Genomic DNA, 27,406 nt, shown 5'->3' on the forward strand with positions numbered 1-27,406 from the left:
GCAGTAGGCATTGTCAGGTTGGGGGAGCTGCCTTCAGCTGTTTAGCTGTTCGGCCAGCAGCAGGTAATAACATGTAGATTTTCAGGTTTGGGGAAATGCTTCCAGCTATTTCAGCAGCAGGTAATATGACTCAGCCCCTCCAATGTCCAGCCCAGCTCTGTGCTCTCCCAGAATATAGAAGCCCATCAACCTTTTGATGAACTTCTTGCATTTAGGACCTGCTGGAGCTAGCCCCCAGCACATGAATACAATGGGCACACCATTTATTTGGGGGTGATGCAAATAATTTGGAACAAGTTATAGGCAATGGTTGCACACGATGGTAAATGTAGGAAATGTCACTGGATAGTACACATTCCCCCTTCTGCTGATCTTGTCTGTATTGTTGACACTATTAGAGAAGTTTTCCATCCTCTGCTCACCCTTCTTTGCCCTTCTGATGGCCCAGCTCTGCCTGGGGCCTGCCTGGGGCTGCAGCCTCCACAGCCCTCCCTGGGCTGGGACCTGAGGAGTCTCAGGCCTTTCCCTCCAGGTCCCGACTCTCCTCTGTCTCCTCTCCTGGGGGGCCCTTCCCCTGGGGGGTCACAAGGATGCACCTCAGTGTTGTGAGGGTGGAGGCTATGGGACCACCTTCCCTAGGACAGTGTCTGTGTTCTGTATCCTAAATGGACCCATGGACGCCCATCGGCACCCAGATGGGAATCTGGCCACCAGCCCAGACCCCTGTGGTTCTGGGAAAACTCAACCATCCCGGAAGCCCTGCCACCAACATGTGGACAACATCACTATTTCTCAGTGCATTTGCTCCTGTGGACTTGGGGGCTTTCAGTCTGAAATAACCAGAGGCAGCTGGGAGGCAGGGGCGTGTGCGGGTGGCAGCCCAGGGTCACCTGGCACAGAGACAAGGGCACGGGGCCTGAGCCCGGTGCTGCCTGCCCTGGGGAGCATGGGGGCGGGGGGAGCAGGCTGAGCCCTTCCAGTGTCTTGTTCAGCTCCCTGTGCTGCCCCAGTGACAGCATGGAGGTGTCAGAGAGTTCTATGGTTTCCCCTTTGCACTGAGAAACTGAAGAGTTTGCAGAAGGAAATGTGTGGTTTGGGGACAGTCAGCTTGTGAGGGCCAGAAGGTGAGCCATTCAGTTTCCCTGCCTGTACTGTCTGTCTCTGATTCTATGTATCTCAGTATCTATCATGTACCTATATATCTATCTATGGACTATGTATCTAAATATCTATGTATTTACATAACTATCTGTGTATCTGTCTAAATATCTATTCAACACTGTAACTTGTATAATTACCTACCTTACTATCTGTATATCTATGTTTCCCATATCTGTTTATGTATCTAAGTATCATTGTAACTATTTTTATATCCATGTTTCCATCTATGTATTTATCTATGTAACAACTTATACATCTATGTATCTGAGTATCCAGCTAACAGGATCTATCTAGGATCTATCTATCCATCTCCATCTATCTATTATCTATCTATCTATCTATCTATCTATCTATCTATCTATCTATCTATCTATCTATAATCTATCATCTATGTCTGTCCATTTAGTGAATTAACACCATGTGGGTTTCATCAGGTCATGGGTTTAGCCTGGTTAAGACATATCTCACTAGAAGCTGCTTCATGAAGAAACTAGAAATTTACTTTTTCATAGAGTTTCACCAAGGCCTCTCTGGACCCCAAAAGAGGAAACTGGATTTGGGGTTAGGAGCACCTGCCTCCCTTCATGAGAAACCACAGAAATGACGCACATGACACGGCCCCTTTAAAGCCGCCCTGCACCTTCACTGACCTGCAGGAGCCTGTCCTCCCTCACCCAGGCAGACTCACCTCCTCCAGGTGGACAAGGACAGAGGAGACTGGGAGAAGCTGGCCATGAGCCCCCGGCCCTCCACCCTCCTGGGCCTCGGTGAGTCCTGGATGGAGGGACCGCATTCCAGGGACCGAGGGGTGGGAGCTGGGGAGGCAACCACATCCCTGCTCTGTCTGACTCCAGCCCAGGGGACACAGGTCCTTCCTGGGGGCTTGGCCCCTCAGCTCTGGTCCCAACCTAAGTGTGACCATGGGAGGGTCAGTCCTAGAAGCAGGTGCCTGGGCGTTGGGACAGGTGCTGACTGAGGACCTGATTGGAAGAGGGGGTGGGGTTGCATGGAAACTCAGAGCAGAAAGTAGGATTGTGCTCAGAGGGGATGCCGAGGGGGGAGCCTGGGGATTTCTCCATGACCAGCTGGCTGCCTCCAGGAAGGCGCCCTGATTGCAGCCTTTAGAGGAACCGGGTGTTGGGCGTTGTTCTCACCAGACCTTCCCTTGCAGTGCTCTGCCTGGGCCAGACGATCCACATGCAGGAGGGTGAGTCCGCCTTTTTAAATGCAGTTTTTCATGCAAGTTTCATCTTCAGGCAAAATGTTGTTTTTCCTCAGAGTCCTCCCCTGGTGTATCTTCAGCTGGAATGAGCCCCCAGCCTCTCTCTTTGTCTGGATCTGTCTGTTCTCACGCCCTCTGGCTAAGTTCCCTTCAGAAACCAGCCTTTCCTTCACTTTCACAAACACCATGTTCCGGCTAGACCCCTGCCAATCCCCGGGCTGAGGCTCATATAGCTCAGCTTGGCTCATTCCTATTTGGCCTTTGGTCTCAGCTCAGGGCCTCCCCCCTGTGACTCTGAAAGGTCAGCTCTGCTCCCCTAGCCGTGAGCCTCCCACACTCACCCCTCAGCCACCCACACTCACCCCTCAGCCTCCCACACTCACCCCTCAGCCACCCACACTCACCCTGAGCCTCCCACACTCACCCTGAGCCTCCCACACTCAGCCCTGAACCTTCCAAACTCACCCTGAGGCTCCCACACTCACCCTGAGGCTCCCACACTCACCCTGAGCCGCCCACACTCAGCCCTGAGCCTCCCACACTCACCCTGAGCCTCCCACACTCACCCTGAGCCTCCCACACTCACCCTGAGCCTCCCTCACTCACCCTGAGCCTCCCACACTCACCCTGAGCCTCCCTCACTCACCCTGAGCCTCACACACTCACCCTGAGCCTCCCACACTCACCCTGAGCCCCCCACACTCACCCTGAGCCTCCCACACTCACCCTGAGCCTCCCACACTCACCCTGAGCCTCCCTCACTCACCCTGAGCCTCACACACTCAGCCCTGGGCGAGTATCACAGCACGTGGCTGTGGTTTGCACACTCTCCCCTCACCCTGTGCTCCCTCTACCCTTCCCCCAAGAAGGCAGAGACCCTCCTGTGTTTCTCCTATTTGTGGAGCCAGTGGCACAAGGAGGCCTCTGTAAAGGGAGAGATGGGAGCTGAGCTGTGGCTGAAGGATTCAGGGAATGAGTGCTGGGGCGCGGCCAGCTCTGCCTCTATGGGGATTGGGTAACTGGGATGCCTTCTTCCTGTTTCAGGGCTAGAGTCCTCTCTCCCTGCTCAGCCCAGTTTAGACACTGGGGTTTCAGGATCCTCAATCACAAGGAAGTGGAAATGGGTTGAGAATGTGGCGGGAAATGCAGAGGGAACCTGAGTGAGTGCTGCTCAGAGGATGTTCCCAAGAGTCAGGGGTCCTCACCAACTGGGGTCCTGTGAGCAGGTCTGGGCTGGAGCTCCACCTCCACCCCCACTAGTCTTCCCATGGGGCCCTGCAGCCCCCATTGGTCCCCACAATCTCCCCCAGCTGCCTGCAGACCAAGCCCAGCAAGAGGAGTGCAGTGGGCTAAGTGCAGTGACTTGGGGGGAGGGCTTTGCATTTGAGTCTCCTGGAATCACCAAGAAACAGACCCCAGGGCATTGTGGGATCAGATTGTGTCCTTCATAGCCCATTGCATTCGCTCCCGTTTGGCTGAGCCAAGCTGGGGACACTCAGAAACACCCCCTCAGACTCCTACCCTCTCACCATGAGTGACCTGCTCATCCTCACCCTCTGCCTCCCTCTCAGCCCTCCATGTCTCCCGGTAGAGTGGCTGTGGGTAAGGAGATGTGCCCGGGGCTTCAGGCTGCTCTGACACCTCCTGGGTTCCCCGGGGGAAAAGCCCACGATGTCACCATGACTCGGTTCACATGTCACGCAGGTGGTGAAGTTACTGGAGTGATGAGAATTCAGTTTCCTGGAACGGCAGATGGGGTGGTCTCTTAGGGAAGGGATGGTGCACATGGTGTAGAATTGGGCTGTGGTGAGGGTTGCACAGCTCTGTGAGTTTGCTAAGAACCACTGAGCTGCACGCTTAAAACCCGGGCGGTGTGAGGTTGGAGATTTCCTCATGATGGAGCCTGAGATCCTGCTCTGCTTCCTCCCAGGGCCCCTGCCCAAACCCTCCCTCAGGGCCAAGCCAGGCCCTGTGATCCCCCGGGGACGGCCTGTGACCTTCCTGTGCAAGGGCCCAGTTTGGGCTGAGTATTTCCTCCTGGAGAAGGATGGAAAACGTGCATATTACAGTCAGAAAGGTGTGTCTCAAGATGGTTCGCAGGCGGCAGAGGCCAGATTCCACATCCCCGCAGTGAGTGAATATGTGGCTGGGAGTTACCGCTGCCGCTATCACGATGTGTTTGACAGGTGGTCTGAGCTCAGTGAGGCCCTGCACCTGCAGGTGACAGAGGAGGACTCCACTCTGCCCTCAGGTGGGTCCCAGGGCCCTGCATCCTGTCCCAGTCCCATCTCTGTCCTCGGGCTCCCTGCCCTCCTGCTCAACCCAGCCCTGGGCTCCCCTCCCTCCGCACACATGAACCGCGGCCGTCACCCCTGGCTCAGGGCCCTGGACTCTGGTCCCATCTGGACACCACGGTGGCCTGGACCCTGAGCCCCGCATCAGAGGGAACACAGAGCTGTCCTGCTGGGCTGGGTGGGGCCTGAGCTTCCAGCCACCAGGTGGGGACAGACCCCTTCAAGGGCCTGAGTTCTTCCCCTCAGGATGGCGGTGCCCTGCCCTTTCCCCTGGCCGGGCTCAGTGGGGCCCAGGCAATGTGTCCCTGGGGTCCACCCTCCAGGGGCAAGTCCTGTGCTCCATGGGGTCCCTGATCAGGGTTCAGCGGTGCTTTGGGGCATTTTAGGAGGAGGCTGCCCCTGGCCAGGTGTGTTCAGACCCTGAGATGTAATGGAGTCAGTGTGCAAAAAGACATGGAGAGGGAGGGAGGGAGGGAAGGAGGGAGGAATCGAGGGAGGTAGGATGCAGGGAGGGAGGGAGGGAAAATCCTTCCTTGAAAACCAAGTGTCTTCTCTCTCCTCTCTCTTCTTCCTGTGGTGACTCAGACATCCCATGGGTGGGAGCACATGCCCAGGGGTGGCCCCCATCCACCAGGCCTGGGGATGTCCACTACTTGATTCTGACCCTGTGACCCTCCCTGCCCTGGGGACTGTGGGTGGCACAGTGGCCGCGTGAGGTGAGCTCAGAGTCCAGGCCCGGTGAGCCTGTAGCCGGGTCAGGGGGCTCCCACCCTGTGTGTCCATGGGCCAGGGCCAGCTGCCCTATGCTAATGTAGGGAGGGTGGCGGGACGTTCTGGGGGTGACCAGCCCCACAGACAAGTGGAAGCAGAGAGGGTGCCACCCCAGTGTCCTCCTCTCCCTGTGCCCTTTTGGGGGGTGTCGGGGGCGTCGTCTATACTGGGAGGTGCAGACAAAGAGGCCAGATGAGGGCGCTGTGGGCAGTGAAGGGCCAGGTGAGTGGGGCAGGCAAAGTGGACCTTGGGTTCATTGCCTGCCCTGCCCCTTTCAGGGGAGCCCCTGGAGACCTGAACTCTCACCCTGAACGTGGGCCGGATGGGGGACCAAAGCCTGGGCGTTCCCTCCTCGGACTCTGCTGGGCAGTGGGCAGTGGGGTGGCCGTGGGCAGGGGCTTTGCGTCTCTCTCGGTGGGGCACACAGGGAGGCAGTGACATTTACATCTTCAACAGCAAGAGGCCGGTTCACCCCGGGTGGGTTGAGATCCAGGAGCGCCCTCGCTCGCTGCTGGAGTTTGATGAAATGCAGGTTTACTCTTTGCAGCTGGGCCCGCCCTGGGTCCTCTAGGTGACTGGCTGTGGCCCCTGGGGACCTGCACCCAGGGCTCCTGAGGTGCTGCAGGTGGAGGTATTCCTGGGGGGGGGGGCCTGGGTGCTCCCCATGGAGGAAAGTTCCCTCTGGGAATCAGGAGGCAGGGCGTCCAGAGAAGGGGAGCAGCTGCCTGAGACGTCTGTCACCCCTTCCTGTCTCCTAGCAACACGCCCTGCCCTCACCCTCCCACCCGCAGAAGTGACAGCTGCACCCACAGACACGGCCTCCCAGACAGGTCAGCCATCGGGGAGTGTGCACAGGGGGGTAGAGGGAGGGGCAGGTCCCGCCTCCTAGGGCCTGGCTGGGTCGTGTCCACCTGTCAGTGACCCCTGCCCTCTGCTTCCAGGCCCCACCTCCCGGGATTACAGGGTGGAGAACAGCATCCGCTTGGGCCTGGCGGGCGTGGTCTTGCTGATCCTGGTGGCGATCCTGGTGGAAGCTGCGCTCAGCCAGCGGAGGACCCCACAGGGACCACAGGCATAAACACAAGGGAGCCCCCCAGAGAGAGGGGACCCCAGGGCCCCAGCAGGGACCTCCCTGAGGGTCCGAGACTCACCCCAGAGCCCACATGACCAGAGCCGCCCCCGCTGTTGTTCAAGGACAAGAGCACCCGGCCCACGTGGGTTAGGATGCTTGGCCTCAACCTTCATCTTCCCAGGACCATGGAGAGGACTCAGCTTGATTGACAGGCAGGCAACAGGCCAGCGTCCAGAAGAAAGAAAGGCATGTGGATGAGGCAGGGCAGACACAGCCACGTGAGCTAGCCTGACCACAGAACCCAACCACAGAAATAACAGGGTGATTTAGACTCAGAGGGGAGCCACGTGAAACTAGGAAGGGGCTGCAACAGGAAGGTGAGCTGAGGCATAGGAACCAGGAAGGGTCAGGTCTGCTTCTGGGCAAGAACAATTGAGAGAATCCATCAGGCGGCCACAGGGGGAGACAGAGAGCAGGTTTGTAGCAAATATGTACCCCTAGACCTCAGGCTTCAGTGGCAGCCATGACTGAGCCCTCTCCCCATGCAGGGAGTCTGAATCTGCTTGCAATAAAGTTTCCCCACGTTTGCTTCAATCTTCTCCTCTGAGATTTCATTCTTTGGGTCCGTGAGACACCATCTGGGGGCTATCAAATCTCAGCTCGTTGCTCTGGGTTTCAACACGATCCCCAGCCCAGCCAACCAGGGCCTCTAAGACATGGGAGGGAAGCAACGTGCCCTCTATCAGGTGGATGAGCCTCCTCACAGCGGCTGAAGAGAACAGGACTGGCCCGGGATGCTGTAGACAAACTTGCTGGGGCTTGAGATGCAACAGCTGCTCCCCTGGTCTCCAGCCACCAGCCCTCCCTGCAGATTTTGCACTTGCCAGACTCCTGGATTGTGCGAGCCAATCCTGCCACAGACATCCCTCTGTACATACACGCCTGTTGGTCCTGTGTCTGTGACAGACCTGCACGGATACCATGGGCACCCCATTTCTTTTGTGGGGTTTGGGGGTGATGAAAGTAATTTAAAATGAAGGAGAAGCCATGGCCCACAAGATGGTGAATGGACAAAATGCCACTGGATAATACACATTTCCCCCTTCTGCTGATCTTATGTGTATTGTTGACAGTATTAGAAAAGTTCCCCATCCTCCCCTCCCCCACCATTGACCTTCTGATGGCCCAGCTCTGCCTGGGGCTGCAGCCTCCACGGCCCTCCCTGGGCTGGGAGCTGAGGAGTCTCAGGCCTTTCCCTCCAGGTCCTGACTCTCCTCTGTCTCCTCCTCCTGGGAAGTCACAATGATATGCCTCAGAGTTGGGGGGGAGGGAGGCTATGCGACCACCTTCCCTAATCAGAGTGTCTGTGTTCTGTGCCCTAAATGGACCCATTGATTCATCAGGGTCTTGAAGGAAATCCAGGCACCAACCCAGACCCTTCTGGTTCTTTGAAAGTCCACCTTCCCAGACGCCCTATGTAACTATTTATCTAATTAACTATTATCTACCTACATATGTAACGATGTGTCTAAATAGCGATATATTTACATAAGAACTGGAGGCCTGGTGCACAAATTTTATGCATGGGTGGGGAGTCCCTCAGCACGCCTGCAACATCTCCAATCTGGGACCCCTTGAGGGCAGTCGGATATCCCTCTCACAATCCGAGACTGCTGGCTCCTAACCGCTCCCATGCCTGCCTGTTTGATTGCCCCTAACCACTCCGCCTTCCTGCCTGATCGCCCTTAAGTACCTCTGCTTGCTGGCCTGATTGCCGCCTAACTGGTCCCCTAATGGCTAGGTCGCCCCGAACTGCCACTCTGCTGGCCTGGTCACCCCCTAGTTGTCCAGAAGAATGTTGGACTTCCGGAAGGTGTCTGGTCGACCTGGTCTAATTAACATATTAACCTTTTATTAATATAGATTTTTGTATCTATCTATATATCTACTCAACTCTCTGTATTTATATACTTACTAGAGGCCTGGTGCACAAAAATTTGTGCACTTGGGAGGGTCCCTTAGCCTGGCCTGTGCCCTCTCACAGTCTGGGACCTCTTGGGGAATGACCACCTGCTGGCTTAGGCCCACTCCTCAGGGGACTGGGCCTAAGCTGGCAGTCAGACAACCCTCTGGCAGCCTGGGAGCCCTCAGGGGATGTCCACTTGCCAGCGGGGAACAGGCCTAGCTGCAGTCGGACATCCTTAGCGCTGCTGAGGAGGCTGGAGAGGCTCCCACCAACACCGCTGTACTGGCAGCCATCAGCCTGGCTTGTGGCTGAGCAGAGCTCCCCCTGTGGGAGCACACTGACCACCAGGGGGCAGCTTCTGCATTGAGCGTCTGCCCCCTGGTGGTCAGTGTGTGTCATAGTGACCAGTTATCCCCAGTCTTTCTGCTGTTAGGGTCAATTTGCATATTACCCTTTTATTATATAGGATAGAGGCCTGGTGCATTGGGGGGGTGTGGCTGGTTTGCCCTGAAGGGTGTCCTGGATCATGGTGGGGGTCCCGCTTGGGTGCCTGGACAGCCTGGGTAGGGGCTGAGGGCTGTTTTCAGGCTGGCCACAACCCATTCAGGGAGGGGCCTCCTGCTGGGGTGCCTGGCCAGCATGGGTGAGTGGCTAATGGCTGTTTGAAGGCTGGCCACAGCTCCTTCGGGGGGGGGCAAGGGTCAACCCTGGGGTGCCTGGCCAGCCTGGTGAGGGGATGAGGGCCATTTGCTGGCTGGCCACACCCCCTTCTGGGTGGGCATCCCACTGGTGTGCCTGGCCAGCCTTGGTGAGTGGCTGATGACTGTTTGCAGGGTGGTCACAGCCCCTTCAGGGTGGGGATAACTGCTAGGGTACCTGGCCAGCCTGGGTGAGGGGCTGATGGCTGTTTGCAGACTGGCCAAGCTGCCCAGCGGGGACCCTTACCCCATGAGGGTGTGGCCAGTCTGGGAGAGGGGCTGATGGCTGTTTGCAGGCTGGCCACAGCCCCCAGCCACTTAAGCTCCCAGTGGAGGCTGGCTGGAAGCAGGTATCTGGGATTTATTTAGCTTCTATAATTGAAATTTTGTTGCCTTTTGCAGAGGCCACAGCCGGCCACGGCAGGCGGGAAGCTTGGATTCCTCCATTGCCAGGGCAACCAAGCCTCCTGCTTACTCCAGCTCCCTGGCTGCCAGCCGCCATCTTGGTTGGGTTAATTTGCATATAGTCGCTCTGATTGGCTGGTGGGTGTGGCTTGGGGCATAGCGAAGGTACAGTCAATTAGCATCTTTGTCTTTTATTAGTGTAGATGTATCTGACAATGTGTATATCTATCTATGCACCCAGTATGGGTTTATGGAACTAAGTATCTTTGTAACTATCTCTATTTCCATGTGTGCATCTATGTATTTATTTATGTAACTATAAATTTGTGTATCTGTATAACAACTTATACATCTATGTATCTGACTATCCAGTTATCTAGGATCTATCTGGGATATCTATATCTACATCTATATCTACATCTATATCTACATCTATATCTATCTGTCTATCACTGGTGAATTAATACAATGTAGATTTCATCTGGTCAGATGTTGACTCTGGTGAGGACATGTATCGCTAGAAATTGGTGCGTGAACAAATTAGAAATCTAATTTTTCATAGAGTTTCACCAAGGCCTCTCTGGACCCAAAAAGGGGAAACTAGATGTGGTGTTAGAAGCACCCGCCTCCCTTCATGAGAAACCACGGAAATGAGGCACATGACTCGGCCCTTGTGAGCCCGTCCTGCACTTTCTGACCTTCGGGGCCCTGTCCTCCCTCACCCAGACAGACTCAGATTCCTCCCTGTGGACAAGGACAGAGGAGACTGGGAGAGGCTGGCCATGAGCCCCCGGCCCTCCACCCTCCTGGGCCTCGGTGAGTCCTGGATGGAGGGACCGCATCCCAGGGACCGAGGGGTGGGAGCTGGGGAGGCAACCACATCCCTGCTCCGTCTGACTCCAGCCCAGGGGACACAGGTCCTTCCTGGGGGCTTGGCCCCTCAGCTCTGGTCCCAACCTAAGTGTGACCATGGGAGGGTCAGTCCTAGAAGCAGGTGCCTGGGCGTGGGGACAGGTTCTGACTGAGGACCTGATTGGAAGAGGGGGGGTGGGGGGTTTGTCTGGAAACTCAGAGCAGGAAGCAGGATTGTGCTCAGAGGGAATGCCCAGGAGGGAGCCTGGGATATTCTTGGGGCCAAGCCCACTGCCTCCAGGAAGGCCCCCTGATTGCAGCCCAAGGAGGACCCGGCTGCTGGGCGTTGTTCTCACCAGACCTTCCCTTGCAGTGCTCTGCCTGGGCCAGACGATCCACATGCAGGAGGGTGAGTCTGCCTTTTTAAATGGAGTTTTTCATGCAAGTTTCATCTTCAGGCAAAACATTGCTTTTCCTTAGCGTCCTCTCCAGGTGTATCTTCAGCTGGAATGAGCCCCCAGCCTCTCTCTTTGTCTGGATCTGTCTGTTCTCACGCCCTCTGGCTAAGCTCCCTTCAGAAACCAGCCTTTCCTTCACTTTCACACACACCATGTTCTGTCTCTACCATGACCACCTCCCAGGCTGAGGGCTCCTGTGCTGGGCTTGGCTCATTCCCACCTGACCCTCTGGTCTTAGCTCAGGGCCTCCCCGCTCTGCCTCGGATGAGAGGTGAGCGCTGCCCTCCTCGCCCAGAGCCTCCCACACTCAGCTCTGAGCCTCCCACACTCACCCTGAGCCTCCCACACTCACCCTGAGCCTCCCACACTCAGCTCTGAGCCTCCCACACTCACCCTGAGCCTCCCACACTCACCCTGAGCCTCCCACACTCAGCTCTGAGCCCCCCACACTCACCCTGAGCCTCCCACACTCAGCCCTGGGCTAGTATCACAGCGCACAGATGTGGTTTGCACACTTACCCCTCACCCTGTGCTCCCTGTACCCTTCCCCCAAAAAGGCAGGGACCCTCCTGTTTTTCTCCAGTTTGTGGAGCCAGTGGCACAAGGAGGCATCTGTAAAGGGAGAGATGGGAGCTGAGCTGTGGCTGAAAAAATGAGGGGACGACTGACCGAGGGAATGAGTTCTGGGGCTCGGCCAGCTCTGCCTCTATCAGGATTGGGTAACTTGGATGCCTTCTTCCTGTTTCAGGGCTAGAGCCCTCTCTTCCCCTGCCCAGCCCAGTTTAGACACGTGGGGTGTCAGGAGACTAAATCACAAGGAAGTGGAAATGGGCTGAGAGGGTTGCCAGAATTGCGGAGGGAACCTGAGTGAGTGCTGCTCAGAGGACGTGCTAGGAGTCCGGGGACCTCACACACTGGGGTTCTGTGAGCAGGTCTCGGCTGGTTTTCCTCTCTCCCAGCCACTATCCTTTCCATTTTGTCCTAGAGGCCCCTATGGACCCAACAACGTCCCCCAGCTGCCCCCAGACCCAGTCAGGTCATTCCCACCCTCTCCCACTCCAGCGTCCCTGTCCCCCGAGGGACCTGCTCATCCTCACCCTCTGCCTCACACCCAGCCCTGTCTGCCCCCCTGGAGAGCAGCCGTGGGGAGGGGGATGTGCCTGGGGCCCCAGGCCTCTGAGACTTCTCCCATGTCCCCCTGAGAAAAGCCCAGGATGTCACCAGAACTTGTGTCATGTGGAGAAGTCATTGTATTGATGAGAACTGAGTCCCTGGAGGGGGTAGATGGGTGGTCTCTTGGGGAAGGGATGGTGCACATGGTGTAGAATTGGGCTGTGGTGAGGGGTGCACAGCTCTGTGAGTCTGCTAAGAACCACTGAGCTGCACGCTTACAACCCGGGAGGTGTGAGGTTGGAGATTTCCTCATGATGGAGCCTGAGATCCTGCTCTGCTTCCTCCCAGGGGCCCTGCCCAAACCCTCCCTCAGGTCCGAGCCAGGCCCTGTGGTCCCCCGGGGACGGCCTGTGACCTTCGTGTGCCGGGGCCCAGCTGGGGCTGAGTTCTACCACCTGGAGAAGGAAGGAAGGCGCGTCTTCCTTTATCACAAAGGTGTGTCTCAAGATGGTCTGCCTGTGACAGAGGCCAGATTCCACATTCCCGTGGTGAGTGATATGACTGCAGGGAGTTACCGCTGCCTCTATGAACAGGTGGATGAGAGGCCATCTCAGCCCAGTGAGCCCCTGGAGCTGAAGGTGACAAAGGAGGACTTCTCCACTCTGCACTCAGGTGGGTCCCAGGGCCCTGTTCCCTGTCCCAGCCACGTCTCTGTCCTCGGGCTCCCTGCCCTCCTGCTCACCCCCAGCCCTGGGGCTCCCCTCCCTCTGCACACAGGACCCTCGGCCTTCACCCCTGGCTCAGGGCCCTGGACTCTGGTCCCATCTGGACACCAGGGTGGCCTGGACCCTGAGCCCGTATCAGAGGGGACACAGAGCTGTCCTGCTGGGCTGGGTGGGGCCTGAGCTTCCAGCTACCAGGTGTGGACAGACCCCTTCAAGGGCCTGAGTCCTTCCCCTCAGGATGGCGGTGCCCTGCCCTTTCCCCTGGCCAGGCTCAGTGGGGCCCAGACAATGTGTCCCCTGGGGTCCACCCTCCATGGGCAAGTCCCATGCTCTATGGGGTCCCTGACCAGGTTTGAGCAGTGCTTTGGGCAATTTTTGGATGAGGCTGCCCCTGGTCTGGTGTGATCAGACCCTGAGGTGAACTGGAGTCAGGGTCCAGCAAGGACAGCGAGAGGAAGGGCGGGAGAGAGGGAGGGAGGGAGGGACAATCCTTCCTTGAAAACTGAGTGTCTTCTCTCTCCTCTCTCTTCATCCTGCTGTGACTCAGACATCCCATGGGTGGGAGCACATGCCCTGGGGTGACCCCCATCCACCAGGCTTGGGGGTGTCCACTAGTTCATCCTGACCCTGTGGACCCTCCCTGCCCTGGGGGACTGTGAGTGGCACAGTGGCCGGGTGAGGTGAGCTCAGAGTCCAGTCCCTGTGACCCTGTGGCCGGGTCAGGGGCTCCCACCCTGTGTGTCCCTGGGCCAGGACCAGCTGCCCTGTGCTAATGTAGGGAGGGTGCTGGGATATTCTGAGGGGTGACCAGCCCCGCAGAGAACTGGAAGCAGAGAGTGTGCCACCCGGGGTACCCCGTCTCCTTGTGCCTTTTTTGGGGGGTGTCGGAGCGTTCTCTCTACTGAGAGGTGCAGAGAAAGAGGCCAGGTGAGGGCGCTGTGGGAGCGGAAGGACCAGGTGAGTGGGGCAGACAGAGAGGAAGTTGGGCTCAGTGCTTACCCCACCTACTTCACAGGAGCCCCTGGAGACCTCTGCTCCCCATTCCAGAGCCTGGCCTAGGGAGGAGGGACTTCTACCTGGGGTGTCCCCTCCTCGAGCTCACCTGGGCAGTGGGCTTCTGCCTCAAAGGTCACAATCTGGCTGGGTTGTGTCCACCTGTCAGTGACCCCTGCCCTCTGCTTCCAGGCCACACCTCCCAGGACTACATGGTGGAGAACAGCATCTGCTTGGGCCTGATGGGCGTGGCCTTGCTGATCCTGCTGGCGATTCTGGTGTAAGCTGGGCTCAGCCAGCGCAGGGCCCCACAGGGACCACGGGAATATACACAAGGGAGCCCCCCAGAGAGAGGGGGCCCCAGGGCCCCAGCAGGGAGCTCCCAGAGCCCTGCCCGCTGTTGTTCAAGGACAAGAGACCCCTGGCCCACGTGGGTTAGCAGGGTCCACCTCAACCCCTCATCTTCCCAGGACCAGTGAGAGGAGTCATCTCGATTGCCAGGCAGGCAGAGAGGGCAGTGCCCCATGGGAAACCAAGGCAGGTGGAACGGAAGCAGGGCAGGCATGGCCACGTGAGCCAGCCTAAGCATGGACGCCAACCGCGCAGAAATAACAGGATGATTTTAGACTCGGAGGGGAGACACATGAAACTAGGAAGGGGCTGCAACACGAAGATGAGCTGAGGCATAGGAACCAGGAAGGGTCAGGTCTGCTTCTGGGCAAGAACAATTGAGAGAATCCATCAGGCGGCCACAGCGGGAGACAGAGAGCAGGTTTCTAGCAAATATGTACCCCTAGACCACTGGCTACAGTGGCCACCATGACTGAGCCTCTTCCCATGTGGGTGTCTGAATCTGCTTGCAATAAAGTTTCCATGCTTTTGCTTCTATCTTGTGGTGCAGGATTTCATTGTTCAGTGTCATTAGATACAATCTGGTGGTGGTGGGGGGGCGGGGGACAAACCTCAGCTCGCTGCTCCTGGTATCACCATGATCCCCAGCCCAGCGACCCAGGGCCGCTAAGAATTGGGAGGGAAGTAAACCGGCCTCCATCAGGTGGATGAGCCTCCTCACATGGGCTGAGGAGAACAGGACTGACCCTGGATGCTGGGGGCAGGCTCCCTGGGGCTTGAGCTGCAACAGCAGCTCCCCTGGTCTCCAGCCACCAGCCCTCCCTGCAGATTTTGCACTTGCCAGACTCCTGGATTGTGCGAGCCAATCCTGCCACAGACATCCCTCTGTATATATGCGTCCTGCTGGTCCTGTGCCTGTGACAGACCAGCCTGCATACAGTGGGTACACCATTTCTTTGGGGGTTTGGAGGGTGATGAAAATAATTTGGAACACGGTAGAAGCAACGGTCGCAGAAGATGGTGAATGTATGAAATCGCACTGAATAGTACACGTTTCCCCCTTCTGCTGATCTTGTCTGTATTGTTGACACTATTAGAGAAGTTTTCCATCCTCTGCTCCCCTTCCTTTGCCCTCCTGATGGCACAGCTCTGCCTGGGGCCTGCCTGGGGCTGCAGCCTCCACAGCCCTCCCTTGGCTGGGAGCTGAGGAGTCTCAGGCCTTTCCCTCCAGGTCCTGACTCTCCTCTGTCGCCTCCTCTTGGGGGGCCCCTCCCCTGGGAGGTCACGAGGATGCACCTCAGTGTTGTGAGGGGGGAGGCTATGGGACCACCTTCCCTAGGACAGTCTGTGTTCTGTGCCCTGAATGGATGCACGAAGGCCTATCGGCATCTGGAAGGGAATCCAATCACCAGCCAAGACCCTTCTGTGCATTCTCCACCTTCCCAGATGCCCCGCCCACCAACTTGACTCTTTCTTTAGTGCATTTGCTTCTATGGTCTCACGGGCTTTCAGTTTAGAAATAGCCAGAGGCAGCTGGGAGGCGGGGGGAGTGTGCAGATTGCAGCCCAGGGTTACAGGGCCCAGAGGGGCCTAGAGACATGGGTATGGATCCTGAGCTGGATGCTGCCTGCTGTGCAGAGCATGAGGTGGGGGGCAGACTGGGTCCTTCCAGTGTCCCCCTCTGCTCTGTGCTCTGCCTGGAATAACATGGAGTTGTCAGAAGAGTTCTATGGTTTTCCATTTGTAGATGAGAAACTGAAGCATTTGCATAAGGAAATGTGTGTTTGGGGAGAGTCAGCCTGTGAGGACCAGATGACAAGCCAAGAAGTTTCCATGTCGTATTGTCTAGATAGGTTTCTATGTCTCTACCATTGTATCCATCTATCTATGTAACTAGGTATTTATCTATGTATCCATCTATTTATGTAACTATCCATGTATATATGTATCTATCTATGTATCTATGTAACTATCTATGTATCTAACTATCTATGTATCTATGAATCCATCTATGTAACTATCAATCCAGTCTATGTGTCTTAGCGTCTATATATCTATGTATGTTAGTATCTGTCTATGTATCGATGTCTCTGTCTATGTGACTATCTCCATATCCATCAATGCGTCTATGTATCTAGCTATGTCAATATCCCTTTGTGTATCTGTGTTGCTATATATCTATGTGTCTGAGTATCTATGTGTCATCCATCCATCCTTCTGTCGTCTGTGTCTGTCAATGATGAATTACTTCTATGTGGCTTTCATCTGGGCATGGCCTCAGCCTGGTGAGGAAACATCTCACTAGCAATGCCTCCGGGAAACCACAGCCTCTCAGCTTCTCCAAATTGGGGAACATGGGTCTGGGAGCAGCCACACTCCCTTCCTGGCAGACCACGGAAATGAGCCCCTGACCTGGCCCCAGCACACTTCCTGACTGGCCAAGCCCTGGCTTGCCTCACCGGGCACAAGGGCAGAGAAGCGGTTGAGAGGCTGGCGCTCATGTACCCCCATCTCACCACCCTCCTGGGCCTGGGTGAGTCAGAACGCAGGGGGGAGGGCCACGGGGCAGAGGGGCGGGACTGTGGGGGGCGCCCAGGCCCCACCTCCACCCAGTGCCTGGGAGCCCACTCAGCCTGCAGGCCCTGCTTCCTTTGTGTCACCTGGGCCCCAGCTCCAGGGGAGGGACCTGGCTTTTCTAGACACTGGGAGGGGGACAGGTCAGACACAAACACAGCCACAGGTGGCTCTGGTGGGGAGGCCTCCTGGGAACCTGTCTGGAACCTGCTGTAGAGGAGGGGAGCTAGCCCTTGGGAGCCATGCTGACCAGGGGGGTTGGAGGCGGTGGGAAATGCAGTCCTTGACCCTGTTTAAGGTCATCAGCCTGGCGGTGGGCACCTGTCTCACTGGGGCTTCCCTTGCAGGGCTCTGCCTGGGCCAGGGGATCCACACGCAGGAGGGTGAGTCACTCCTGCTCCACCCCCCATCCCCATCCCCACCCCCACCCCAAGGATGTCCTGTGGATTCCTGGGGGGATGCAAACCCAAGTGGCACCAACAAAAGTGCCTCCTATGAATCCTGACAGCCGCCCACACCCACTGGACATCAGCACTGATTTCCTGACGCCTGAGATCCAGGAAATGCAAAACTGGACCCTGATTCTCACCCCCTCTCACCTGACTCCCCCTCCCCTGCCTCCTGTGTCCTCAGAGACGGGCCTCAGTCCAGGACTGGATGCCACAGTCATCCTGACGCCCTCCCCTCCCCCTTCCCCGTGTTACTCCATCCCACACCCTGTGGTGTCACCCATGTCCTCCCATGTCCTCATGTGAGCCCATGTCCCAGCTGGGCTCTCACTTCCATGGCAGCTCCTGGGCCCTCCAGGGGCCTCCCCCCACCTGCTCCGCCCACCCTCTCCTGAGGGTGAATTTAGAAAAATCCAATCTGATGACTGGACTTCTCACCCAAAACCCTTCCCTGGCTGAATTGAGGTCACATCAGATCCCTTAACATCGCGTCTCCCTCAGCCACGTCCTGCCTGCTCTGTCTGCCTCCCTCTTCTCCAGAAGCATTGGTTTTCTTTCCTTTTCACACACACGCTGAGCTCAACCCTCACTCAGGTCCGTCTCCCCCACCCACGCCCCAGCCTCCCCTGACCGCTCAGCTGACCTGCTTCCTGCGTGTCTCTCACATCTCAGCTCAGAGGGGCCGGGGTCTCCTCAGCCTGCACTCTCCTCACACCTGTGGGCGTGCATCACAGGTCTGCCTGGGGTCTAGTCCTTTCTCTTCCCCCCACGTTACCCCCCCGTCCCCAACATCGCTGCACAGGACAGACAACATCTCAGCCGCTATTCGGTCTCACTCACAGAGAGGCCAGCTCTGTGGGGTTTTGCCAGACACAGCATGGCCCCCTCCCCCAGAGGGACCTCAGGGAGGCAGCTCCCTCATTCTGCTCCACAGCTGGAGTGCTGGGCCACCAGCTCTAACGGGACCTCCTGAAGCGAGATGGCTGCCAAGGCTCCGGCCATTGCATGTGCCTTCAGACTGGACGACAAAGGCAGACATAGGAAAGGGGCTGCAGGTGTATTTGCCAGACTTTGAGCTGCCCTTTCTCTTGGCCAGGCTCTATGGGGCCCAGGCAATGTGTCCCCTAGAATCCACCCTCCATGGGCAAGTGCTGTGGTCCATGGGGTCCATGAAGAGGGCGGGACGGTGCTTTGGGTCATTTTTGGATGAGGCTGCCCCTGGCCTGATGTGGTCAGACTCTGAGATGAACTGGAGTCAGGTCCAGCAAGGACATGGAGAGGGAGGGAGGGAGAGAGGGAGGGAGGGAGGGAAGGATGGAGGAAAAATTCGTCCCTCCTCTCTCTTTATCCTGGGGTGACTCAGACATCCCATGGGTGTGAGCACAGCCCTGAGGCGGCCCCCAACATTGAGGCCTGGGGGTGTCCACCAGTTGATCCTGACCCTGTGGCCCTCACTGTCTTAGGAGGCTGTGGAGCCAGTGGCACAAGGAGGCGTCTGTAAAGGAAGAGATGGGAGCTAAGCTGTGGCTCAAGGAATGAGGGAATGAGGGGTGGGGCTCAGCTAGCTCTGCCTCTATGGGGTTTGGGTAACTTGGATGCCGTCTTCCTGTTTCAGGACCAGAACCCTCTCTCCCCCTTGCCCAGCCCAGTTTAGACACTTGGGGTTTCAGGAGCCTCAATCACAAGGAAGAGGAAATGTTCTGAGAGGAAGGTCAGAAATGCAGAGGGAACCTGAGTGAGTGCTGCTCAGGGGCCGTGCCCAGGAGTTAGGGGTTCTCGCCCACTCTGGGTCTTTGAACAGGTCTGGGCTGGTACTGCATCCCCAAACCCATTAGACTTCCCATGGAGCCCTGCAGCCCCCATTAGTCCCCACAATCTCCCTCTGGTGCCTTCAGACCCAGCCAGGTCATACCCACCATCTCCCACTCTAGCATCCCTGTCCCCATGAATCACCTCCTCATCCTCACCCTCTGCCTCCCTCCCAGCCCTGTCTGTCCCCCTAGAGAGTGGCCATGGGGAGGGGGACCTGCCCAGGGCCCCAGGCTGCTCTGACTCCTCCCATGTCCCCCTGAGAAGAGCCATGATGTCACCAGAACTTGTGTCACGTGAGGAAGTCCCTGGAGGGATGAGTACTCAGTCCCCTGGAGGGGGCAGAGGGGTGGTCTCTTGAGGAAAGGATGGTGCAAATGGTCTAGATTTGGGCTGTGGTGGTGGTTGCACAACTCCGCAAGCTTCTGAAGAATCATTGACATACACACTTGAAACACGGGAGGTGTGAGGTGTGAGGTGTGGAGATTTCCTCATGATGGAGCCTGAGATCCTGCTCTGCTTCCTCCCAGGGGCCCTGCCCAAACCCTCCCTCAGGGCCGAACCTGGCCCTCTGCTCCCCCGGGGACGGCCTGTGACCTTCCTGTGCAGTTCCGTAGTTTGGGCTCAGTCATTCCTCCTGGAGAAGGATGGAAGACCTGTACACCCTGATCAGATAAGTGGGCCTCAAGATGGTTCCCAGAGGACGCAGGCCACATTCAACATCCCCGCGGTGAGTGAAGACACTGCCGGGAATTATACCTGCGTCTATCGACATGTGTATGGCTGGTCTGAGCGCAGTGAGCCCCTGGAGCTGCAGGTGACAGAGGAGGATGCCACACCACCCTCAGGTGGGTCCCAGTGTCCTGCGCCCTGTCCCAGCCCCGTCTCTGTCCTCGGGCTCCGTGCGCTCCTGGTCACCCCCAGCCCTGGGGCTCCCCTCCCTCTGCACACGTCACCCTCGGCCTTCACCCTGGCTCAGGGCCCTGGAGTCTAGTCCACCTGGACACCAAGATGGTCTGGAACCTGAGCCCAGCATCAGAGGGGACACGGAGCTGTCCTGCTAGACTGGGTGGGTCCTGAGCTCCCAGCCATCAGGTGGGGACAGATGCCTTTGAGGAGCTCCGACTCATGTTCCTCAGGATGGTGGTGCTCTGCCCTTTCCCCTGGCCAGGCTCAGTGGGGCCCAGGCAATATGTCCCCTGGGGAGCACCCTCCATAGGCAAGTGCTGTGGTCCTTAGGGTACCGGACCAGGGCTGGACAGTGTTTTGGGGCATTTTAGGATGAGGCTGTCCCTGGCCTATTGTGGTCAGACCCTGAGATGCAGTGGAGTGAGGGTCCAGCAAGGACATGGAGAGGGTGGGAAGGAGAAAAGGAGGGAAAATTCTTCCTTTAAATCCGAGTGTCTTCTCTCTCCTCTCTCTTCATCCTGTTGGGACTCAGACATCCATGGGTGGGAGCACATGCCCTGTGGTGGCCCCCATCCACGAGGCCTGGGGGTGTCCACCCAGTGGATCCTGACCCTGTGACCCTCCCTGTCCCGGGGGACTGTGGGTGACACAGTGGCCAGGTGAGGTGAGCTGAGTCCAGGCCCTGTGACCCTGTGACCAGGTCAGGGGGCTCCCACCCTATTGGTCCATGGACCAGGACCAGCTGCTCTGTGCTAATGTATGGAGGGTGGTGGGACATTCAGAGGGGTGGCCAGCCCCTCAGACAAGTGGAAGCAGAGTGGGTGCCACCCCAGTATCCTTATCTCCTTGAGCCCATTCTGGGTCATGTGGGGGATGTCCTCTATGCTGGGAGATGCACAGAAAGAGGCCAGGTGTGGGCGCTGTGGACGGTGAAGGGCCAGGTGAGTGGCGCAGAGGTTTAGAACTTGGGCTCAGTGCTGCTCTCACCCCCTGCAAAGGAGCCCCTGGAGACCTCTGCTCCCCCACCCGGGTGTCTCCCATGCCTCAGCTTGGGATGTCCCCTTCTCGGGCTCACCTGGGCAGTGGCTCCTGCCTATCATAGGTCATGATCTGGCGGGGTCATATCCACCTATCAGTGACTTCTGCCTTCTGCTTCCAGGCCCCGCCTCCCGGGATTACACTGTGGAGAACAGTATCCGCTTGGGCCTGGCGGGCGTGGTCTTGCTGATCCTGGTGGCGATTCTGATGGAAGCTGGGCTCAGCCAGCGCAGGTCCCCACAGGGACCACAGGAATAAAGACAATGGAGCCACCAGAGATAGGGGGCCCGAGGGCCACAGCAGGGACCTCCCCGAGGAGCCAGAGGCTCACGCTGGAGCCCAAGAGGTTCACAGCCACTCCTGCTGTTGTTCAAGGACAAGAGAATCCACGTGGGTTATGATGCTTGGTGTAGGGAGCGGCTTTGTGGTTAAGCCTTGGACTTCCCAATGGCAGGGCCACAGACAAGTCCCAGCCTGGAGGTAAGAGCTCTCCTAGCATAATTAAGTCTGACCTTGTAGCCCTCCTTAATTCTTTCCCGAGTAATGAATGGGCTGTGGAAGGTGCAGCTAGTGTTGCCAAAACAAGAACATTTGTATACATGTTAATCTACGCTTATTTTAAGCAGATTATAAAATAAAGCATCAGCTTGCACGCTGGGTCTTTTGTATCCTCATCCAGGCAGGGGAGATCCACAGAGCCACAGTTGTATTCTCTTGTTTGTCTTTTCTTCAATCCTTCACCGGACCTACTCAGGTTCACCCTTGTCCATACTGGTGCAGCACATGTGGCGCCCAACTTGGGGCCTGATATGGGGGAACTACAATTGCAAGGTGAAAGGATGCTCCAGTGAAGCATGTGCAGAAAGCAAAAATTAAGGCAAGGAGTGAATTTAGGTAGCAGCTTGGTGTAAAACATGGGATGTTAAGACCTTCCAAATCTTAGGAGTATAAAGAAAAATCAGACCCTCCAGATGGAAATCCGACAGAGCCCGCCTCACATTGACAACATCTTCGCATCAAGGGCATCGGCATCTTTGAGAGGAGCCAGAGTATCGTCACTGTCAGCAGAAGCCTGAATGCTGAGACCATCCCCCAGAGGCTCGCCAACCTGCATTAGCTGTGGGGCCTTCTCATCAAGGAGATGGAGAAGCTGCACTAGCAGCTGGAAGAGGTACAGGGGACCCAGAGGAGCTCCTTGTCCCTTCGGTCAAAAGTCTGAGCATTGTTCCGATGATAGCAATGGAGGAGAAGAAAATAAATGAAGGCTACGCAAGGGCAGCTTTGGTGATCTGTCAGTTTTCTGTAAAGTCTTGCATGGCCAAATCTGAGGACTCTGAGTAGATAACCTTCATTTTGCAGCTGAAATTTTTATTTTGTAGCTGAAAATGTTAACATGTCTGTAGTTTGGTTATTCTCGTATTGCTATGTTGCGTCGGCATTGTTTTGTTATTGTTTTAATAGCCAGAGTTATGTTCAAGTTCACTTTTATTGTAGTAGCTAAAAACAAAAAAGGGTGAGATGCAGGGAGCGGCTCTAGGGTCAAGCCTTGGGCTGACCTGTGACAGGGTTACAAACAAGTCCCAGCCTGGAGGGCAGAGCTCTCCTAGCATAATTAAGCCTGACCTTGTAGCCTGTCTAATTCCTTCCTAAGTAGCTAATGGTCTGTGGGAGGTGCAGCAAGTATTGCCAAAACAAGAACATTTGTATATATGTTAATCTACCCTTGTTTTTATCAGACTATAAAATGAAGCATCAGCTTGCAGGCTGGGTCTTTTGTGTCCTCATCCAGGCATAAGAGATCAACTGAGCCCCAGCTGTATTCTCTTCTCTGTCTTTTCTTCAATACTTCACCACCCCTGCTCAGGTTCACCCTTGGCCATGCTTGCGTGGCACAACAGGGCCCAGAGGCGCCCAGAGACATGGGCTTTGAGCCTGAGCTGGGTGCCACCTACCCTGGAGAGCATGAAGGGGCAGGCTTAGTCCTTTAGTGTCCCCCTCAGCTCTTTGTTCTCCCAGTAATAACATGGAGGTGTCAGAAGAGTTTTACAGTTTCCTGTTTGCCGGTGAGAAACTGAAACATTTGCATAAAAAAAATGTGTGTTTGGGGACAATCAGCCTCTGATGACCAGTTGACAAGCCTGTATTGTCTGTCCACGTTTCTATGCATCTCACTATCTATATCATTGTATCTATATATCTATCTATGTAACTATGTACCTATCTAATTATCTATTTATCTATCTATCTGTATATCTATGTATCCATCTATCAATGTAACTAAGTATCAATTCAACTCTATGTGTCTAAGTGTCTATATATCTATGTATGTTAGTATCTGTCTATGTATCGATGTCTCTGTCTATGTGACTATCTCCATATCCATCTATGCATCTACTGTGCACATATCTACTGTGTTGCTATATATCTATGTGTCTGAGTATCTACGTGGCATCCATTCATCCTTCTGTCATCTGTGTCTGTCTCTGATGAATTACTTCTGTGTGGCTTTCATCTGGACACGGCCTCAACCTGGTGAGGAAACATCTCACTAGCAATGCCTCCCGGAAACCACGGCCTCTCAGGTTCTCCAAATAGGAGAATGTGGGTCTGGGAGCCGCCACACTCCCTTCCTGAGAGACCACGGAAATGAGCCCCTGACCTGGCCCCTGCACACTTCCTGACTGGCCGAGCCGTGCCTGCCTCACCCGGGACAAGGGCAGAGCAATGGTTGAGAGGCTGGCGCTCATGTACCCCCATCTCACCACCCTCCTGGGCCTGGGTGAGTCAGAATGCAGTGGGGAGGGCCACTGGGCAGAGGGGCGGGACTGTGGGGGGCGCCCAGGCACCACCTCCACCCAGTGCCTGGGAGCCCACTCAGCCTGCAGGCCCTGCTTCCTTGTGTCACCTGGGCCCCAGCTCCAGGGGAGGGTCCCAGGCTGTTCTAGACACTGGGAGGGGGACAGGTCAGACACAAACACGGCCAGGGGGGGGGTACTCTGGTGGGGAGGCCTCCTGTGAACCTGTCTGGAACCCTCTATAAGGGAGGGAGCTACCCCATGGGAGCCAGGGGTGTTGGAGGTGGTGGGAAATGCAGTCCTTGACCCCGTTTAAGGTGAACGCGAGAGCAGGAGGGCACTTGTCTCACTGGGGCTTCCCTTGCAGGGCTCTGCCTGTGCCAGGTGATCCACATGCAGGAGGGTGAGTTTGCCTTTTTTAATTTAGTTTTTCACACAAGTTTCGTGTTCAGGCAAAATATTGTTTTTTCCTTAGAGTCCGCACCTGGTGTATCTTCACCTGGGATGAGCCCGAGCCTCTCTGTTTTTCTGGATGTGTCTGTTTTGACGCCCTCTGGCTAAGTTCCCTTCAGAAATCCATCCTGTCTTTCACTTTCACAAACACTATTTTCCCGATGTACCACGGCCTCCTCCCAGGCTGAGGGCTCCTGTGCTGGGCTTGGCTCATTCCCACCTGACCCTCTGGTCCCAGCTCAGGGCCTCCCCCCTCTGCCTCTGATGAGAGGTCGGGTCTGCCCTCCTCGCCCTGAGCCTCCCACTCTCAGCCCTGGGCGAGTATCACAGCGCGTGGCTGTGGTTTGCACACTCCTTCCTCAGCCCTGTGCTCCCTCTACCCTTCCCCCAAGAAGTCAGGGACCCTCCTGTGTGTCTCCTATTTGTGGAGCCAGTGGCACAAGGAGGCGACTATAAAGGGAGAGATGGGAGCTGAGCTGTGGCTGAAGGAAGGAGGGAATGAGTGCTGGGGCTCGGCCAGCTCTGTCTCCATCAGGGATTGAGTAACTTGGATGCCTTCTTCCTGTTTCAGGGCTAGAGCCCTCTCTTCCCCTGCCCAGCCCAGTTTAGACACTTGGGGTTTCAGGAGCCTCAGGCACAGGGAAGAGGAAATGGGCTGAGAGGGAGGTGGAAGATGCAGAGGGAACCTGAGTGAGTGCTGCTCAGAGGACATGCTCAGGAGTCTGGGGTCCTCACCCACTGGGGTCCTGGGACCAGGTCCTGGCTGGTGTCCACCCCCACCCTCACCCCCACCCCCACTAGACCTCCCATGGGGGGCTTCAGCCCTCACTGGTCCCCACAGTCTCTCCCTGCTGCCTTCAGACCCAGCCAGGTCGTTCCCACCCTCTCCCACCCCAGCGTCCCTGTCCCCCGAGTGACCTGCTCATCCTCACCCCCTGCCTCGCACCCAGCCTGTCTGCCCTCCTGGAGAGTGGCCGTGGAGATGGAGACATTCCCAGGGCCCCATGCTCTCTGACACCTCCCGTGTCCCCCTGAGAAAAGCGCACGATGTCACCAGAACTTGTGTCACGTGGAGAAGTCATCGGAGTGATGACAATTCAGTTTCCTGGAGGGGGAAGATGCAAGGTTTTGGGGAAGGGATGGTGGCAATGGTCTAGAATTGGGCTGTGTTGAGGGTTGCACAGCTCTGTGAGTTTGCTAAGAACCATAGAGCTGCACGCACAAGACACGGGAGGTGTGAGGTGTAGAGATTTCCTCATGATGGAGCCTGAGATCCTGCTCTGCTTCCTCCCAGGGCCCCTGCCCAAACCCTCCTTCTTTGCTATGCCAGGCCCTGTGATCCCTTGGGGACGGCCTGTGACACTCGTGTGCCAGGGCCCAGCTGGGGTTCATTCATTCTACCTGGAGAAGGATGGAAGACCTGTATACCCTTATGAGAAACGTGCATCTCCAGGGGGTATGAAGGGAACAGAGGCCAGATTCCTCTTCCCTGTGGCGAGTGAGGTCACTGCGGGGAGTTACCGCTGCCTCTATGAACAAGCGCCTAATAGCTGGTCTGAGCGCAGTGAGCCCCTGGAGCTGAAGGTGAGAGAGGAGGACTTCACTTCATCCTCAGGTGGGTCCCAGGGCCCTGCACCCTGTCCCAGCCACGTCTCTGACCTGGGGCTCCCTGCCCTCCTGCTCACCCCCAGCCCTGGGGCTCACCTCCCTCTGCACACATGGCCCTCTGCCTTCACCCCTGGCTCAGGGCCCTGGAAGGAAGAGATAGGTCTAGTCCCATCTGGACACCACGCTGGCCTGGACACTGATCCCCGCATCAGAGGGGACACAGTGAGCTTCTAGTCTCCAGGTGCGGACAGAGCCCTTCAAGGGGCCTGAGTCTTTCCCCTCCCGATGGTGGTACCCTGCCCCTTCCCCTGGCCAGGCTCTGTGGGGCCCTGGGGTCCACCCTCCAAGTGCCTTGGTCTCCTTGGAGTCCTGACCATAACGGGATGGTGCTTAGGGGCACTTTTTGGATAAGGCTGCCCATGGCCTGGTGTGGACAGACCCTGAAAAAAACAGGATTCAGGGTCCAGCCAAAACATAGAAGAGAGGGAGGATAAATTCTTCCTTTAACACCAAGTGACTTCTCTCTGCTCTCTCTCCATCCTGCTGTGACTCGGGAATCCCATGGGTGGGAGCACATACCCTGTGGTGACCCCCATCCACCAGGCCTGGGCGTGTCCACCCAGTTCATCCTGACCCTGTGACCCTCCCTGCTCTGGGGGACTGTGGGTGGCACAGTGTCTGGGTGAGGTGAGCTCAGAGTCCAGGCCCTTTGACCCTGTGGCCTGGTCAGGGGGCTCCCACCCTCTGTGTCCATGGGCCAGGACCAGCTGCCCTGTGCTAATGTAGGGAGGGCGGCGGGACGTTCTGAGGGGTGACCAGCCCCGCAGACCAGTGGAAGCAGAGAGGGTGCCACCCGGTGTCCTTCTGCCCTTCTGTCTCCTTCTGCCCTTCTGGGAGTATTGGGGCGTCCTTTCTACTGGGAGGTGCAGAGAAAGAGGCCTGGTGTGGGCGCTGTGGGCGGGGAAGGGCCAGGTGTGTCCGGCAGACTTAGTGGAACTTGGGCTCAGTGCATCCCCACCCCCTTCACAGGAGACACTGGGGACCTCCGCTCCCCCACCCAGGTGTGCCCCATACCTCAGCCTGGGGCGTCCCCTCCTCGGGCTCTGCTGAGCATTGGGATCCAGCCTCATAGGTCATGGCCTGACCGGGTCGTGTCCACCTCTCAGTGACCTCTGCCCTCTGCTTCCAGGGCCCGCCTCCCGGGATTACACGGTGGAGAACAGCATCCGCATGGGCCTGGCGGGCGTGGTCTTGCTGATCCTGGTGGCAATCCTGGTGGAAGCTGGGCTCAGCCAGCGCAGGGCCCCACAGGGACCACAGGAATATACACAAGGGAGCCCCCCAGAGAGAGGGACTCCATGGCCCCAGATGGGAGCTGCCTGAGGGTCCCGAGGCTCATGCTGGAGCCCAGGAGACCAGAGCCACCCCCATGGTTGTGCAAGGACAAGATAACGAAGGCCTATGCAGGTTAGGATGCTTGTCCTCAACCCCCTCATCCTCCCAGTGAAAAATGAACCTTGAAAGAACTGAGTCCATCCTGTCTCCTGCCCTCTAACTGACCCACCGGCACTCCATTTTATTTCCATAAATTTTGTAAGAACTGCCTTTTAGGGTTTTCCTACGAGCACAGATGGTCCTTTCTTCTGTTAATTCCAGGATGTAACTAAACCAGATAAGTAACGATGTTATT

The 27,406-nt window shown here is 56.8% G+C and overlaps 2 protein-coding genes across 2 annotated transcripts; both read left to right on the top strand.

The window, feature by feature from the left end:
* Positions 1 to 1,810: 1,810 nt before the first annotated feature.
* Positions 1,811 to 14,616, top strand: LOC132216509 (immunoglobulin superfamily member 1-like). Its single transcript, XM_059665753.1, has 5 exons — positions 1,811 to 1,928; positions 2,333 to 2,368; positions 4,461 to 4,634; positions 12,361 to 12,684; positions 13,923 to 14,616. The coding sequence occupies exons 1-5, from the start codon at positions 1,895 to 1,897 to the stop codon at positions 14,012 to 14,014; spliced, it is 660 nt and encodes a 219-aa protein (XP_059521736.1). The 5' UTR covers positions 1,811 to 1,894; the 3' UTR covers positions 14,015 to 14,616.
* Positions 14,617 to 19,409: 4,793 nt separating this feature from the next.
* On the top strand, positions 19,410 to 27,099 carry LOC132217256 (leukocyte immunoglobulin-like receptor subfamily A member 4). Its single transcript, XM_059667349.1, has 5 exons — positions 19,410 to 19,761; positions 20,982 to 21,093; positions 22,877 to 22,923; positions 25,403 to 25,723; positions 26,906 to 27,099. The coding sequence occupies exons 1-5, from the start codon at positions 19,410 to 19,412 to the stop codon at positions 27,097 to 27,099; spliced, it is 1,026 nt and encodes a 341-aa protein (XP_059523332.1).
* Positions 27,100 to 27,406: the final 307 nt, after the last annotated feature.

The sequence above is a fragment of the Myotis daubentonii genome, chromosome 15, assembly GCF_963259705.1.
Source record: "Myotis daubentonii chromosome 15, mMyoDau2.1, whole genome shotgun sequence".
Lineage (NCBI taxonomy): Eukaryota > Metazoa > Chordata > Mammalia > Chiroptera > Vespertilionidae > Myotis > Myotis daubentonii.